Source organism: Heptranchias perlo, chromosome 12 (assembly GCF_035084215.1).
Source record: "Heptranchias perlo isolate sHepPer1 chromosome 12, sHepPer1.hap1, whole genome shotgun sequence".
Lineage (NCBI taxonomy): Eukaryota > Metazoa > Chordata > Chondrichthyes > Hexanchiformes > Hexanchidae > Heptranchias > Heptranchias perlo.
The window spans coordinates 72,485,793-72,501,840 of record NC_090336.1 but is presented as its reverse complement, the minus strand read 5'-3'; the positions used below and the strand labels follow the sequence as shown (position 1 = coordinate 72,501,840).

The window sequence follows — 16,048 nt, the reverse complement described above, 5'->3', positions numbered from 1 at the left end:
CCTGCTGCCCTTGTCCTTCTAGATGGTAGAGGTCGCGGCTTTGGGAGGTGCTGTCGAAGAAGCCTTGGCGAGTTGCTGCAGTGCATCCTGTGGATGGTGCACACTGCAGCCACAGTGCGCCGGTGGTGAAGGGAGTGAATGTTTAGGGTGGTGGATGGGGTGCCAATCAAGCGGGCTGCTTTATCTTGGATGGTGTCGAGCTTCTTGAGTGTTGTTGGAGCTGCACTCATCCAGGCAAGTGGAGAGTATTCCATCATACTCCTGACTTGTGCCTTGTAGATGGTGGAAAGGCTTTGGGGAGTCAGGAGGTGAGTCACTCGCCGCAGAATACCCAGCCTCTGACCTGCTCTCGTAGCCACAGTATTTATATGGCTGGTCCAGTTAAGTTTCTGGTCAATGGTGACCCCCAGGATGTTGATGGTGGGGGATTCGGCGATGGTAATGCCGTTGAATGTCAAGGGGAGGTGGTTAGACTCTCTCTTGTTGGAGATGGTCATTGCCTGGCACTTATCTGGCACGAATGTTACTTGCCACTTATGAGCCCAAGCCTGGATGTTGTCCAGGTCTTGCTGCATGCGGGCTCGGACTGCTTCATTATCTGAGGGGTTGCGAATGGAACTGAACACTGTGCAGTCATCAGCGAACATCCCCATTTCTGACCTTATGATGGAGGGAAGGTCATTGATGAAGCAGCTGAAGATGGTTGGGCCTAGGACACTGCCTTGAGGAACTCCTGATGTGGCGATGCCGGTGATGGACTGGGGTTGACAATTGTAAACAATTTTACAACACCAAGTTATAGTCCAGCAATTTTATTTTAAATTCACAAGCTTTCGGAGGCTACCTCCTTCCTCAGGTGAACGATGTGGAAACAATTTCCACATCGGAGGTAGCCTCCGAAAGCTTGTGAATTTAAAATAAAATTGCTGGACTATAACTTGGTGTTGTAAAATTGTTTACAATTGAGGAACTCCTGCAGCAATGCCCTGGGGCTGAGATGATTGGCCTCCAACAACCATTACCATCTTCCTTTGTGCTAGGTATGACTCCAGCCACTGGAGAGTTTTCCCCCTGATTCCCATGGACTTCAATTTTACTAGGGCTCCTTGGTGCCACACTCGGTCAAATGCTGCCTTGATGTCAAGGGCAGTCACTCTTACCTCATTTGGGGGCGACTCTTCTCTTGTTATCTTCCAACTATGTCGTGATCGGAGGGATCATGACCAGGAACCTGATTCACATCACTCTCCTGGTATAGTGCATTGGGATTCAGTATTATTTTGTCATAATCCACTCTTCTATCTGTAATAAGCACAATTATGGGGACTGCTTCAAACTGTCAGCAATATTTTCTCTGCAGCAATCAAAATTAATTCGAGTTAATGGTCCATTCACTGTAATTCCAACCAAGTACGTTCTTTTCTCTTTGGTATATGGCCATCATATGATCTAGTTTCTCTTCAATTCTCCCAATATTCTGCATAGTGTGCTCATCATACTGATCGCATCAAATTGCATGAGCAACCCTTGGTAACCCCAGTTAGATCGGTGCTGCTCATTGTTATTTTCCTGATTCATAAGCCGTTCGGGTAGGAAGAATATCCTGTCCGTTGCTGCTTGACTGTGTCCCGATGTTCCGAGAGTGTTGCTTGTCAATTCTCCCAGTGTCTCCTGGCCAACATTTTATCTCACTCAACACCACCAAAATCTTGGTTTTCATCTTGTTTTCCATGTGGAGGATCTTTAACATGGCTTCCACATTTGCCTACTCTTCTTATTAACGCTGCATCCCAATGCTTTGTGTGTTGATCTTCCTACATCAGGATTATAGCATGCACATGATTCTGGTTTCACCACGGATACAGCTGGAAAGGGACAAGTCTCTCCTTAGACTTCCACAAATTGTTTCAGTAGAGTCTGAGTGCTTTGGGTCACAGTGCGTTTGTTTCCTTCATTTGGTTTAGTGCATTGCCCTTACCCCATCCCAAAGCAGTTTGTCTACACAAGTCACTGCACTTCAAAGTAGTTAATTGTACGTGAATCACTCTGGGACATTTCTGAGAAAAGTGATGTATAAATGCAAGTCTTCCAAGTTTCTCAATCCCTTTAGTTTCCTCGTAATGCATGCTTTATTAACCCATTACACTGTGGATTCCTATGTCAAAATAACTGGCTCAGAAAATTGTCTACAAACTTAGTCACGTCTGATAGCCCACATATGGCAAGTAAATTTGTTGATGTATAATTTTAGATTCCTTTGTTGTAGTTGGTGGCTGCTGTAGGTTTTTAACAAAGATGAAAATTGCATGTTTGTGCACCAAATGACTCCATAATGTGCAAGACTTACGAGTTACTTGATATGTTTAAAAAAAAAAATTTTTGTAAGCTTTGATGCCTACTTAGAACATGAATACTTTAACTATCTTTCACGTTTTTTCTTTGTTCTCCACTATTCACATTACTGAGGTACACATTTCTTAATTGGTGAAATCGTTGACAAAATGATGTGCAAAGTTGAATCTTAAAATGGACACTGCAGTTTGTGAGTTTGTGTTTCAGGAATGAGTGTAGTAGAGGCTGAACGTTTTGGTCACTTGGTTTAATGGGAATGAACACCTGCTGGCAGAAATTAAAATGCTTGACAGTTGTGGCATATATTGCAGTGAGCCAAAATACTCCATGGGCGCAGTGTTCACGTTATTTAAAGTAGTCCTAGAGAGCATTAATTTGTGGTAATGCAGCTGTTATGAAACTGGATCTGCAGATCGTGAAATTAACTCTTTAGTCAGTTAGAAAATGTGCAAGTATATTTTGCTCTAGATTTTAGATTACTATATCTAAAAATTTGTTTTATTAGAATTTCAAAGTCTCCTCGCATCATTTTTTTTGCTCGATGGTTGTTACGTTATCTGATCCTCCCTCATTTGTTCTCGTTTTTCAAATACTGCAGTGAAATTTGTTTGGCTTGTTGGTGATTTTCGTTGTTCTCAACGATTGAGGCAGCGACCCTTGGCTTTCTTGTCACTATTCGTCAACAGAATGTCAAGGCTTTGAGTGTTGATCTCTCCCTGACCTGATTATAGCACGCAGACCCTACCAGTTTTATCATAAATACACTTGGAGAAACCACCGATGTCCCACCTATATCTAGACTCTACGGCTACTGAGAATTCTTTGGTGTAGTGTGTGTATGTGTGTATATATATATCCATAGAGTCATAGAGTTATACAGCACGGATAGAGGCCCTTCGGCCCATCGTGTCCGCGCCGGCCATCAGCCCTGTCTACTCTAATCCCATATTCCAGCATTTGGTCCGTAGCCTTGTATGCTATGGCATTTCAAGTGCTCATCCAAATGCTTCTTGAATGTTGTGAGGGTTCCTGCCTCCACAACCCTTTCAGACAGTGAGTTCCAGACTCCAACCACCCTCTGGGTGAAAAAGTTCTTTCTCAAATCCCCTCGAAACCTCCCGCCTTTTACCTTGAATCTATGTCCCCTTGTCATAGTACCCTCAACGAAGGGAAAAAGCTCCTTAGTATCCATCCTATCTGTGCCCCTCATAATTTTGTACACCTCAATCAATGTCCCCCCTCAGCCTCCTCTGCTCCAAGGAAAACAAACCCAATCTTCCCAGTCTCTCTTCATAGCTGAAGCGCTCCAGCCCTGGTAACATCCTGGTGAATCTCCTCTGCACCCTCTCCAAAGCGATCACATCCTTCCTGTAGTGTGGCGACCAGAACTGCACACAGTACTCCAGCTGTGGCCTAACCAGTGTTTTATACAGCTCCATCATAACCTCCTTGCTCTTATATTCTATGCCTCGGCTAATAAAGGCAAGTATCCCATATGCCTTCTTTACCACCTTATCTACCTGTTCCGCCGCCTTCAGGGATCTGTGAACTTGCACACCAAGATCCCTCTGACCCTCTGTCTTGCCTAGGGTCCTCTCATTCTTCTAAACTCCTTGATGTGACTTAACACACTGCCTGAAGTGTGACTGTAGCCTTTAATGTCAGTTCCTTTCATGGTTCTACTGCAGATCTCCCAGCCCCACTACCACTTATTCTCAGTCATTTTGGTTGTTCCTTCTCGCACTGTGGTTAATGGCAATGAGGCAAAAAATCTGTGTTCTAAATAAACCTCACGATTAGTTCCTTGTAATAATGTGATCTATATTTTGCTGTTGTTCTTTCAATTATCTTAGATTTCTGGTCATAAATCAGTCTTTCTGGGAGTTGGTGCTCTTGTTTCTAGCTATTGAATGTTTATGTATAGGTTTCTCGTGGGACTTAAAGTAGAAATTTGTGGTCCTGATGGCATAACGGCCTCTCAGCATCTACCCTGTCAAGCCCTCTCAGAGTCTTCTATGTTTCAATGAGATCACCTCTCATTCTTCTAAACTCCAGAGAATGTAGGCCCATTCTATTCAGTCTCTCCTCATAGGACAACTCTCTCATCCCTGGAATTAATATAGTGAACCTTCGTCGCACCACCTCCAAGGCGAGTATATCCTTCCTTGGCTAAGGAGACCAAAACTGTACCCTCCTGGTTTCCCCTCTATGATGAGACTGTGTCTGGGTGTGAGATTAATGTTTACCAAGGCAGAAGCTGAGACTCTGAGCTCTTTACCCCCATCGAGGCAATTACTTCTTCTCGGTTTTGGTGGACAAGTTCCAGGTTTGCCTATGAGTGCACAGGCTATTTTTAACTGGCAAATGCTGAATCAGGCGTGATTCCCATGCAAATTCTGAGAACCACCTTCTATACTGTCACACCTTTCCCATTTACTATTGAATGGATCCATCTGGCTTGCTTAAAGTGTTCTGTTCCCTTCTAACAATTCCTGTTTATCTCTCTCAATGTTCTGCTCTTCCAAATTTGGGACTCTTTGTTATATTCATTTTCTCCATCATGATAACTAGTCTATACAAGGCACTTGCCTCACCTGGAGTAATGAGTACCAGATGCTCTTGGTTTAGCTTGATATAACTTTTAAGTGCCTTGTATAAGTCATGTCTAAATAGACTCGTTTTATCAGATTTTTAAGTAGCCTACTTATTTCAAAATATGACGTAAAAAAAAAGCTATTCTAATCTTGTCCCAAGGCCCATGTTCTCTGCGACACTAATACTTGCACCCCATCACCCCTGCCCTCTCCAAACTCCACTACCTTCCCATGTCCCAGTGCATTTGCTTCAGATTCTTGTCCTTTCCTTCTAACCCTTTCATTGCTCTGCCCCTCCCAACCTCTGTGATCTCCAACATTTGGTTCCTGCATGTCTCCTCTGACACTAGTTGAATTGTTGTTTACCGCCTACCATTGATGGACGCTCTGTCAGTCACTGTGCTCCCTCCCTCCCTCCCTTAACATCTCTTGTCACCTTGATCCAAAGGCCCCTTTATGATTGTCCCTTGGCTCCCTTACAGACTCCTTCCCTTTCCTCAGTGAGCTCTTGCTATCCACTGCCCTATAAAGCACCCTGAAAAGTGTCTCTGTACATAATGAGCGCTATGTAAAAGCAACTTCTTGTACATGAAGCACCTCTTGTACCTTTCTCTTCCAAAAAGGAAGTAACATTTTTGGTGACTAGAATGGGGTTGGGTGGGAGAAACGATCCAGTAATGGATTTTTGGGGCTTGAGTGTAGGAAAATGCAGGTCGTTAATCTCGCCTGACCATTCATTCATAATGAAAGTGACTTCTATTTCTGAAACTCATACAGATTCAAAATGCAAATCAAGGAATAGAAATGTTAAGAAAATATTCCAGCATGTGCACAATGCTCACTCCATTGTTCAAATTGATTTTTGTAATCATTTATAAGCGTTCCAATAAAATAACCGGCAACGCAGAAAGGTGAACACAAGTGTACAAAACATGTAGATGCGGCACTTAAGAACATAAGAAATAGGAGCAGGAGCAGGCCATACGGCCCCTCGAGCCTGCTCTGCCATTCAATAAGATCATGGCCGATCCTCAAACTCAACTCCATTTTCCCGCCCGAAACTCATATCCCTTGAGTGCCCTGAAATCTTTCCATCTCAGCCTTGGATATACTCAACGACTGAGCTCTACCCCAGAGGGCTGTGGATGAATTCCAAAGATTCATAACCTTCTGTGTGAAGAAATTTCTCCTCATCTCAGTCCTAAATGGCTGACCCCCTTATCCTGACACTATGCCCCCTAGTTCTAGACTCTCCAGCCAGGGGAAACAATCTCTCAGCATCTACCCTGTCGAGCCCTCTCAGAATCTTGTATGTTTCATTGAGATCACCTCTCACTCTTCTAAACTCGAGAGTATACGCCCACTCTACTCAATCTCTCCTCATAGGACAACGCTCTCATCCAAGGAATCCATCTAGTGAACCTTCGTTGCACCGCCTCTAAGACAAATATATTCTTCCTTAGCTAAGGAGACCAAAACTGTACACAGTACTCCAGGTGTGGTCTCACCAAAGCCCTGTACAATTGCAGCAAGACTTCCTTACTCCAACTCCCTTGCAATAAAGGCTAACATACCATTTGCCTTCCTAATTGCTTGCTGTACCTGCGTGTTAACTTTGTGTTTCATGGACAAGGACCCCCAAATCTCTCAACACCAACATTTAATAGTTCTTCACCATTTAAAAAATATTCTATTTTTCTATTATTCCTACCGAAGTGAATAACCTCACATTTCCCAACAACATAGTCCTTCTGTCTCCTTCTTGCCCACTCACTTAACCTGTCTATATACTTTTGCAGACTCTTTGTGTCTTCTTCACAGCTTACTTTCCCACCTAGCTTTGTGCCTAGAAGTAAAGGGAATTAGGGGTTACGGGGAGCGGGCAGGAAATTGGGCATGGATTTAGATTTGAGGTTAGGATCAGATCAGCCATGATCTTATTGAATGGCTGAGCAGGCTCGAGGGGCCGATTGGCCTACTCCTGCTCCTATTTCTTATGTTCTTATGTGTCATCAGCAAACTTGGAAGGCTGGAAATTATAGACCAGTTAGCTTAACATCTGTGGTGGGTAAAGTTTTGGAGTCTATTATTAAGGCGACAGTAGCAGAACATTTGGATAAACATAATTTAATAGGACAAAGTCAGCATGGCTTTACAAAGGGGAAGTCATGTCTGACAAATTTGCTTGAGTTCTTTGAGGATAAAGGGGAACCAGTGGACGTAGTGTATTTGGACTTCCAGAAGGCATTCGACAAGGTGCCACATAAAAGATTATTGCTCAAGATAAAGAATCACTGGATTGGGGGTAATATTCTGGCATGGGTGGAGGATTGGTTATCTAACAGGAAGCAGAGAGTTGGGATAAATGGTACATTCTCTGACTGGCCAGTGGTGTTCCGCAGGGGTCGGTGCTGGGTCCCCAACTCTTTACAATCTATATTAACGATTTGGAGGAGGGGACCGAGTGTAACATATCAAAGTTTGCAGATGATACAAAGATGGGAGGGAAAGTAGAGAGTGAGGAGGACATAAAAAACCTACAAGGGGATACAGACAGGCTGGGTGAGTGGGTGGAGATTTGGCAGATGCAATACAATATTGGAAAATGTGAGGTTATGCACTATGGCAGGAAAAATCGGAGAGCAAGTTATTATCTTAATGGCGAGCAACTGGAAAGTACTGCAGTACAAAGGGATCTGGGGGTCCGAGTGCAAGAAAATCAAAAAGTTAGTATGCAGGTGCAGCAGGTGATCAAGAAGGCCAACGGAATGTTGGCTTTTATTGCTAGGGGGATAGAATATAAAAACAGGGAGGTATTGCTGCAGTTATAAAAGGTATTGGTGAGACCGCACCTGGAATACTGCATACAGTTTTGGTCTCCATACTTAAGAAAAGACATACTTACTCTCGAGGCAGTACAAAGAAGGTTCACTCGGTTAATCCCGGGGATGAGGGGGCGGACATATGAGGAGAGGTTGAGTAGATTGGGACTCTACTCATTGGAGTTCAGAAGAATGAGAGGCGATCTTATTGAAACATATAAGATTGTGAAGGGGCTTGATCGGGTGGATGCGGTAAGGATGTTCCCAAGGATGGGTGAAACTAGAACGAGGGGGCATAATCTTAGAATAAGGGGCTGCTCTTTCAAAACTGAGATGAGGAGAAACTTCTTCACTCAGAGGGTAGTAGGTCTGTGGAATTTGCTGCCCCAGGAAGCTGTGGAAGCTACATCATTAAATAAATTTAAAACAGAAATAGCCAGTTTCCTAGAAGTAAAGTGAATTCGGGGTTACGGGGAGCGGGCAGGAAATTGGACATGAATTTAGATTTGAGGTTAGGATCAGATCAGCCATGATCTTATTGAATGGCGGAGCAGGCTCGAGGGGCCGATTGGCCTCCTCCTGCTCCTATTTCTTATGTTCTTATTACATTCGGTCCCTTCATCTAAATCATGAATATAGATTGTAAATGGCTGAGGCCCAAGCACTGATTCTTGCGGCACCCTGCTAACCTGAAAATGACCCGTTTATTCCTACTCTGTTTTCTGTCCATTAACCAATCCTCAATCCATGCTAATATATTAACCCCAACCCCATGAGCCCTTATCTTGTTTAACAACCTTTTGTGTGGCATGTTATTGAATGCCTTTTGTAAATCTAAATATATTACACCTGCTGCAGATTTTCTAGAAGCTGTGACACAGGTATTTTCCTTTGGGAAAAACTATTGCTTTTGTACTTTAAGGTACAAAGTATCCGCTCCCATTGTTAAAATCATCATTCAACCAGCACAGGCATGATGGGCCGAATGGCTTGTTCTGTGCTGTAAGATTCTATGAAACCATCCAGCCTGCCGTGTCCCTTTGGGCCCCCTTAATAAAAAGCATCTACAGACTATTTCAGTTTCCTTCCTGCTCCAGTGTAAATTGCAGATCCATCTACTTGTTGAATGAGGAATCTCTTTTGCCTGTTCCCTTTTCGAATACTTTCACCAATTCAGCAATCGCGGTGCTCGGTGACAACCTATCCTGCCAATTAACAATGTTGAAAGTGAAGTAGCTGCTCCTTAAATTAGAATTTGTTTTTTGGCTTGCTTAGTTTAGAATTGGGATCTTTAGTCGTCATTTCCTGTTTCAGGCCAAAGTAGCTCTCGAGCTTCAACAATTCATTCCCTCATTTCTGATTTGTGTATTGCCTCAGACACCATTTTTTTTATTCGTTCATGGGATGTGGGCGTCGCTGGCAAGGCCGGCATTTATCGCCCATCCCTAATTGCCCTTGAGAAGGTGGTGGTGAGCCGCCTTCTTGAACCGCTGCAGTCCGTGTGGTGAAGGTTCTCCCACAGTGCTGTTAGGAAGGGAGTTCCAGGATTTTGACCCAGCGACGATGAAGGAACGGCGGATATATTTCCAAGTTGGGATGGTGTGTGACTTGGAGGGGAATGTGCAGGTGGTGTTGTTCCCATGTGCCTGCTGCTCTTGTCCTTCTAGATGGTACAGGTCGCGGGTTTGGGAGGTGCTGCCGAAGAAGCCTTGGCGAGTTGCTGCAGTGCATCCTGTGGATGGTACACACTGCAGCCACAGTGCGCCGGTGGTGAAGGGTGTGAATGTTTAGGGTGGTGGATGGGGTGCCAATCAAACGGGCTGCTTTATCTTGGATGGTGTCGAGCTTCTTGAGTGTTGTTGGAGCTGCACTCATCCAGGCAAGTATTCCATCACACTCCCGACTTGTGCCTTGTAGATGGTGGAAAGGCTTTGGGGAGCATAAACAAAAATCAGTGATCGGTTGTTTAGCTTTGTTAGCTGCTTTTATAATCGTGCTGTTTTAGTTCGGCTCCTGGGAGGCCAGTGTATGTGACCCAGCTCCTGGCCTTTATACTAAATCACCAGCATCAGATCTGTAGGCCCAACTTTTCATTGATCAAAGATTCTGCTACCAAGATGACTCGTTGAGCAGAATTGGACAAACTATACCACGTGGTCTGACCAAGTTACTGTGCATGTTTATGCATGACCTCCTCGAACACTGCCCGTCTCCACTCATCTGCCGAAACCCTCATTCGTGCCTTGATTACCTCTCGACTCAACTATTCCAATGCTCTCCTGGCCTGCCTCCCACTTTGCACCCTCCGTAAACTTGAGCTCATCCAAAACTCTGCTTCCCCTATCCTATCTCTCACCAAATCCTGTTCACCCATCATCCCTGTGCTCGTTGACCTACGTTGGATCCTGGTCCGGCAACACCTCGATTTTTAAAATTCTCATCCTTGTTTTCAAATCCCTCCATGGCTTCTCCCCTCCCTATCTCTGTAACCTCCTCCAGCCCTGCAGTCCTCTGAGATCCCTGCGCTCCTCCAATTCTGGCCTCATGCACATCTCCGATTTTCTTCGCTTCACCGTTGGCGGCCGTTCCTTCAACCTCCTTGGCTTTAAGCTCTGAAATTCCCGCCCTAAACCTCTCCTTTTAAGAACCTCCTTAAAACAAACTCTTCGACCAAGCTTCGATTCACATGTCCTTATATCTCCTTATGTTGCTCGGTGTCGAATTTTGTTTGATAATCACTCCTGTGAAGCGCCTTGGGACGTTCTACTACTGTATAAATGCAAGTAGTTGTAAGTATTCTACTGTCTAGGCCGTGTAGCTCACTATTCTTTTTGCGTTGTTTGCTGCTGTGCAATGACTGGACATGTTTGAGCACAGAATCCATGAACACCCCTAGATCCGTTTCACATTCAACCTGGCTATTTTGACCTTATTTATGCCGTACTTACACTGTACATTCTTTCCTGCGTGTAGTATTTTACAGTTATCCATATTACATTTCATCTGCCACTCTTCCATTCTGTTACTTATATTTTGTCTTAACTCCCTGGCCTGCCTCCTGAAGTTCAACTGCCCATCTATTTTGGTATCAGCTAGAATTTATTTAGTCTACGTTGAACTTCAGCATCCAAGTTAATGTAAACTAGAAACAGTAACGGTCACATCACCAACCCCTGGGGCCCTGTACCCCTTTCATCCTTCCCAGTCACCCCCAAACAGGTACCTGCTGATTTCTAGTCTACAAATTTCTTACTCATTTCCAGGTCTTCATCTCTAGATTATTAAAGTGGTTAGAAATAAAATCGTCCTATTTGAATTTGTGTCATTCACCTTATCCATACAAATATGATTTTTTTGGCACATAATGAGTTTCTAACTTCTGAATGACCCCTTGGAATTAAATTTGAGGAGGTATTTGCTAACATCAATAGTTTGTATTTCAGCTTTTTCTTCGTTAGCTGCATAGATTTTAACAAAATCTGTATCTGTTTCTGATTAGCTAGTCATTCTGATGAGATACATTAAGGCAGGAGTGTCTAAGCCTTGTATCTCAGTGGGCCACTTAGCCTTGCAGGCCTTATCTTAAGTTTAAATTGGTGTTCTCTGTTTGTAATTATCTTGAGCTGTGGACACTAACACGGTGTTCTGACTTAGGATTTTCCCACTGATGTGAAGATTGCCCTTTCCAAATCTCCACACACACCCGTGAGATCCAAACAGAACAAACCAGAGAGTTATAAGTGCAAATAAAACTGAGTTGCCTAAACTTCTTGGGCGGTATATATGACCAGCTGTGCTTTGCACAAAATGATTGATCTGGGGAGAGGACGTGATTCCCATGAATTTTGAGACTATCGGGGATGGTGGTAAAATCTAAAGCGAGGAAGTGATGTGAAGTTTGCTACTGAGAACTTTATGTAAATCTATCCAAGCTTACATTGTTGCGATGATTATTGCTTCGTAAAGGACCTGCTACCAGTTTGTATAATAAAGATGCTTTCAGTTATTTCAGCTAAAATAAAAGTAAAATACACAGCACAGACCACAGCAAAGTCCCTGGACGGGCCTGAGCTTTATGTGCCTAAGTAGTGGATTTCTGATGTGATTTGGGGTCTTTCCATACTTTTATTTAATATAACTTCTATGTTTGTGCTCACAGGGAAACCAAATAGGATTTATTTTCTTTTCCTTTCATTCCATCTGTTTGCCTGTCTTTCTATCCCCCTCCACCCCCAAAATCAGAGAGGTTCTTGGCTATCAGTACTCTTCAGCCTCGAGATGATCTCTGACAATTATGTGAGCGAGTGAGCTTGTGATTTAAAGCCTCTGAACGGGTTACACTTGCCGCTTGCTTTCCTTTGGTGGGTGATGAATTTGCAACCGCAGGTTTAGGGGCGTTTCCAGAAAGTAGGGACTTTTAATAGTGAGGCTACAGCATTAACCTCAACTATATTTGAAGGTTTCAAGTTCTTGCTGTCACCGTTACTACAGCTGCCATTCCAGGTCTTTGATATTTTTGCTGGGTGCAAGAAAGACTTTATTTTTATGAAAAAAAAAGGTTTGATCTGGTGGCAGAACATTTGGTGCTACAGTAGCCCTGAGCCAGTTGGTTATGGATGTGATACTGTAGAAGCGGAGTTGCTTGCAAATGGGCAACTTTGGTATCTTGCAGAGAATAGAAATTGGAGATTCAGCTCCAGACTCGGGACCAGAAGATTTAAACATCCAGTGACCCTCGTTTTAAACGCGCTGTGTTCTTCCCTTTAGCCTTCTTTCTAAAGACAGCGATTAACGCTGAAATACTGTTCCAAGAGCAGCAATGCAGTAGCAATGCGCTACTAAATCTAAGTGACCACTCTTTGTGCGGACCAGTGGGCTATTCAGCCGCAAGAGCCATCACAAGCAAGCTAATTCTGTCCTTCCCTAGTCTCTCGTCATCTCCTTCCAGCAGGAATCAGGCGATAATCCTAAGAACCCTGGTATTTCTCTCCTCCGCCACCACCCCCCCCAAAAACAACCGACTTAGGATTAAGAGGGGAATTGTAGTGCCGCATTATTTAGGGCACTTTTTAAATTTTCTCACCTGTGTCCTTGCCAGCATGAAGGTCACTGCTCTCCAATCAGCTGACTTGTGATGACATCTTAGTGGGAACCTTAAATTACTGATGTGATCACTGAAAGTTCACTGCAATTTAATTTTCATTCAGTTCCAGGGAAGTGACACACGTATGTAATATTTTTATTTATATATCGGAGATTGGATACCTGCAAACTACTGAGAACAAGTGCAGAGACTACAAAAGCATTCAATCCTGCAGCTTTATTAGTATTGAAATTCATAGCAGGAAAAGAAGCAACTTGCATTTATGTAGCGTCTCTCACGTCCTCAAGATGTCCCAAAGTGCCCCACATCCAGCAAAACACTTTTGAAGTGTAGTCGCCGTTATAATGTAGGCAAACGCAGCAGCCAGTTTGAACAGAGGTCCCACGAACAGCAATGAGATAAATGACCAGTTTATGTATTTTTAGTGGGGAGCAATAAATATTGGCCTGGATAACAGGAGAACATAGGAACAGGAGTAGGCCATTCAGCCCCTTAAGCCTGTTCCGCCATTCAGTTGGATCATGGCTGATCTGTACCTGAACTCCATTTACTCGCCGTATCCCTTGATACCCTTACCCAACAAGAATCTTATCTATCTCAGTCTTGAAAGCTCCATTTGTACCAGAATCAACAGCATTTTTGGAGGAGAGAATTCCAGATGTCGACTACCCTTTATGTTGAAAAAGTGCTTCCTGATTTTCTTCCTAATTTTTAAGATTTGAAGAACTCCCCCACTCTTCTTGGAATAGTGTCGTGGAATCTTTTACGTCCACCTGAAGGGGGTAGATGGGGCCTATGTTTAACATCTCATCCGAAAGATGGTACCCCCTACGATGCAGCACTCCCTCAGTACTGAACTGGAGTGTCCGCTTGGATAATGTGTCTTTTGGAGTGGGGCTTGAACTTTCTGACTGAAGCAAGAGTGCCATTACTGAGCTGACACCTCTTACCCTAGATGTGTTCAACTGTGCAACCAAAGTTGCAGCTTATTTCCTTGTTCCACAAATAACAGTTCAGCTACAGTGAGCAAACACTGATACTGAAATAGCCAAGGTTTATATTTTGATAGGCAATATTCAAATGAAGTTGAATTCTATTGGTTTGTGAGGCAGGAAGTGGCCAGAACAACAATCTCTGGTACGAAACAAGGAAGTTAAGTACTGTAGCTTTAGTTTTCTTAAGGTGAACCAGTCTGGCAGCTGCTTCAACTTTCTGTTTATGATTTCTTCTGAATTTCTGGTATCACTTCCCTCAACAGCGCTGCTGAAAAGAAAATGGACGTTTATTAGGTCTCGTGAAACAATAAACCCCAAAGCTGTTTTGTGGCGTGGCTGCACCATTTCTTCATTATATTGCAGCTGAAAATTGCTACTGATGCCATCCAACGGTACAGACTCTGTTGTGACCTTCAACAGTAATCCAGGCCTTGTGTGTTGTAGGTCATAGTTTTTCTTGCATTGGCAGTGTGGGAATCCATAAGGAAGCTCACTGTGCGGACCACTAATGTTCAAGATCTTTGGGGATGCTTTAATGTCATTCAGAGTCAAAGGAAAGAAGGGGCGTGCACTGGAATCTCTGGTAAGTTTGTAAGGGTCAGGGCAAGTGAAGGGCAGGGTCTAAATTGGTCAAATTTACGGGTCTATATTGCATCACAGCAGTGACTACACCTCATAAAGTACTTGATTGGCTGTAAAGTGCTTTGGGACGTCCTGAGGTTGTGAAAGGCACCATATAAATGCAAGTCTTTCTTTCTCTTTCATTGTAACCCACATTGGCGAATTTGTTTTCTGTTATGTTGCCTGTCTCTGCCCCTGCCTCAGATCATCTGATGCTGAAACTCTCACCAATTCCTTTGTTACCTCTAGACTTGACTCTTCCAATTCTCTCCTGGCTGGCCTCCCAACTTCCACCCTCTATAAACTTGAGCTCATCCAAAACTCTGCCCGGATTCTAATTTGCACCAAGTGCTGTTCACCTGTCACCTCCTGTGCTCGCTGACCTACATTGGCTCCTGGCCTGAGAACGTCTCGATTTTAAAATTCTCATCCTTGTTTTCAAATCCCTCCATGCCCCTCCCTATCTCTGTCACCTCTTCCCGCCCTACAACCCTCCGAGATCTCTGCGCTCCCCCAATTCTCGCCTCTTGCGGATCCCCGATTTTAATAGCTCCACCATTGGCGGCCGTGCCTTCAGCTGCCTAGGTCCTAAGCTCTGGAGTTCTCTCCCTAAATCTCTCTGCCTCTCTACCTCTCTCTCCCCTCCTTTAAGACTCTTCTTAAAACCTACCTCTTTGACCAAGCTTTTGGTCACCTGTCCTAATATCTCCCATGTGGCTTGGTGTCAAATTTTGTTTGAAAATCGCTCCTGTGAAGCACCTTGGAATATTTTATTACGTTAAAGGCGCTATATAAATGCAAGTGGTTATTGTTAGTATCGTTTGTAAGAAAAGGTGAATTTTGGATTCAGTTCTGAAATGGTCACTCTTGGTCTGTTGGAAATTCCCAGACCTGTTCAACTGGATTTGTAAGACGTCCAAACTGATGTGTTTGTAAACAGGTTATATTCCCTGCGAGCCTAATTAGGATTGGAAATCTTAATTGAGACTGAACATGAGTTGGAGAATTTCATCAGATCTATAAATGCTTCTGTACAGGAAATATAACATTGTGCGTAATATTTACTGATCGAAGGCAAGAGCATTGAAACCTTCCCCATGATCCCACATTTGTAGATCAGATTAGCACATTTCAATGTCAGTAGAATTTCAGCAAAGCGTGATGATAGATATGTGAAGTTTTCATGGTTTGTTCACTTGAACTTTGTAAAACACCAATGCAAATTACATTTGCGTCTGTCTAAATTCGGGTTGTTTTGAGAGTTGTTTTTGCTATCTGGCACTAGAATGGTGTGAGCAATTTGAGTTAAGTGAATCACACGAGTCATTTCGGTACAACATTAAAACATAATTGGGTGCAGGGACAGAGACACCTCGGGGTACGTACACAAGTCTTTGAAAGTGGCAGGACAAGTTGAGAAGGTTGCTAAAAAGCATACAAGGTCCTTGGCTTTATAAATAGAGGACAAAAGCAAGGAAGAAATGCTAAACCTTTATAAAACACTGGAGTATCGTGGCCAGTTCTGGGCACCACATTTTAGGAAGTGGGTCAAGGCCTTAG

The 16,048-nt window shown here is 43.6% G+C and overlaps 1 protein-coding gene across 4 annotated transcripts in view; it reads left to right on the top strand.

The window, feature by feature from the left end:
• The window catches only part of usp47 (ubiquitin specific peptidase 47), a 226,770-nt gene that overhangs the window by 30,456 nt on the left and 180,266 nt on the right, over nucleotides 1-16,048 (top strand). The window contains exon 1 of one of the 4 annotated variants that reach the window (XM_067994251.1): nucleotides 14,120-14,450. The exons of the other annotated variants lie outside the window; for them this stretch is intronic. Coding sequence (XP_067850352.1) covers nucleotides 14,376-14,450 — 75 coding nt within the window. The 5' untranslated portion in view covers nucleotides 14,120-14,375. Of the gene's footprint in view, nucleotides 1-14,119; nucleotides 14,451-16,048 lie in introns of those variants that run through there. 4 annotated transcript variants of the gene reach the window in all.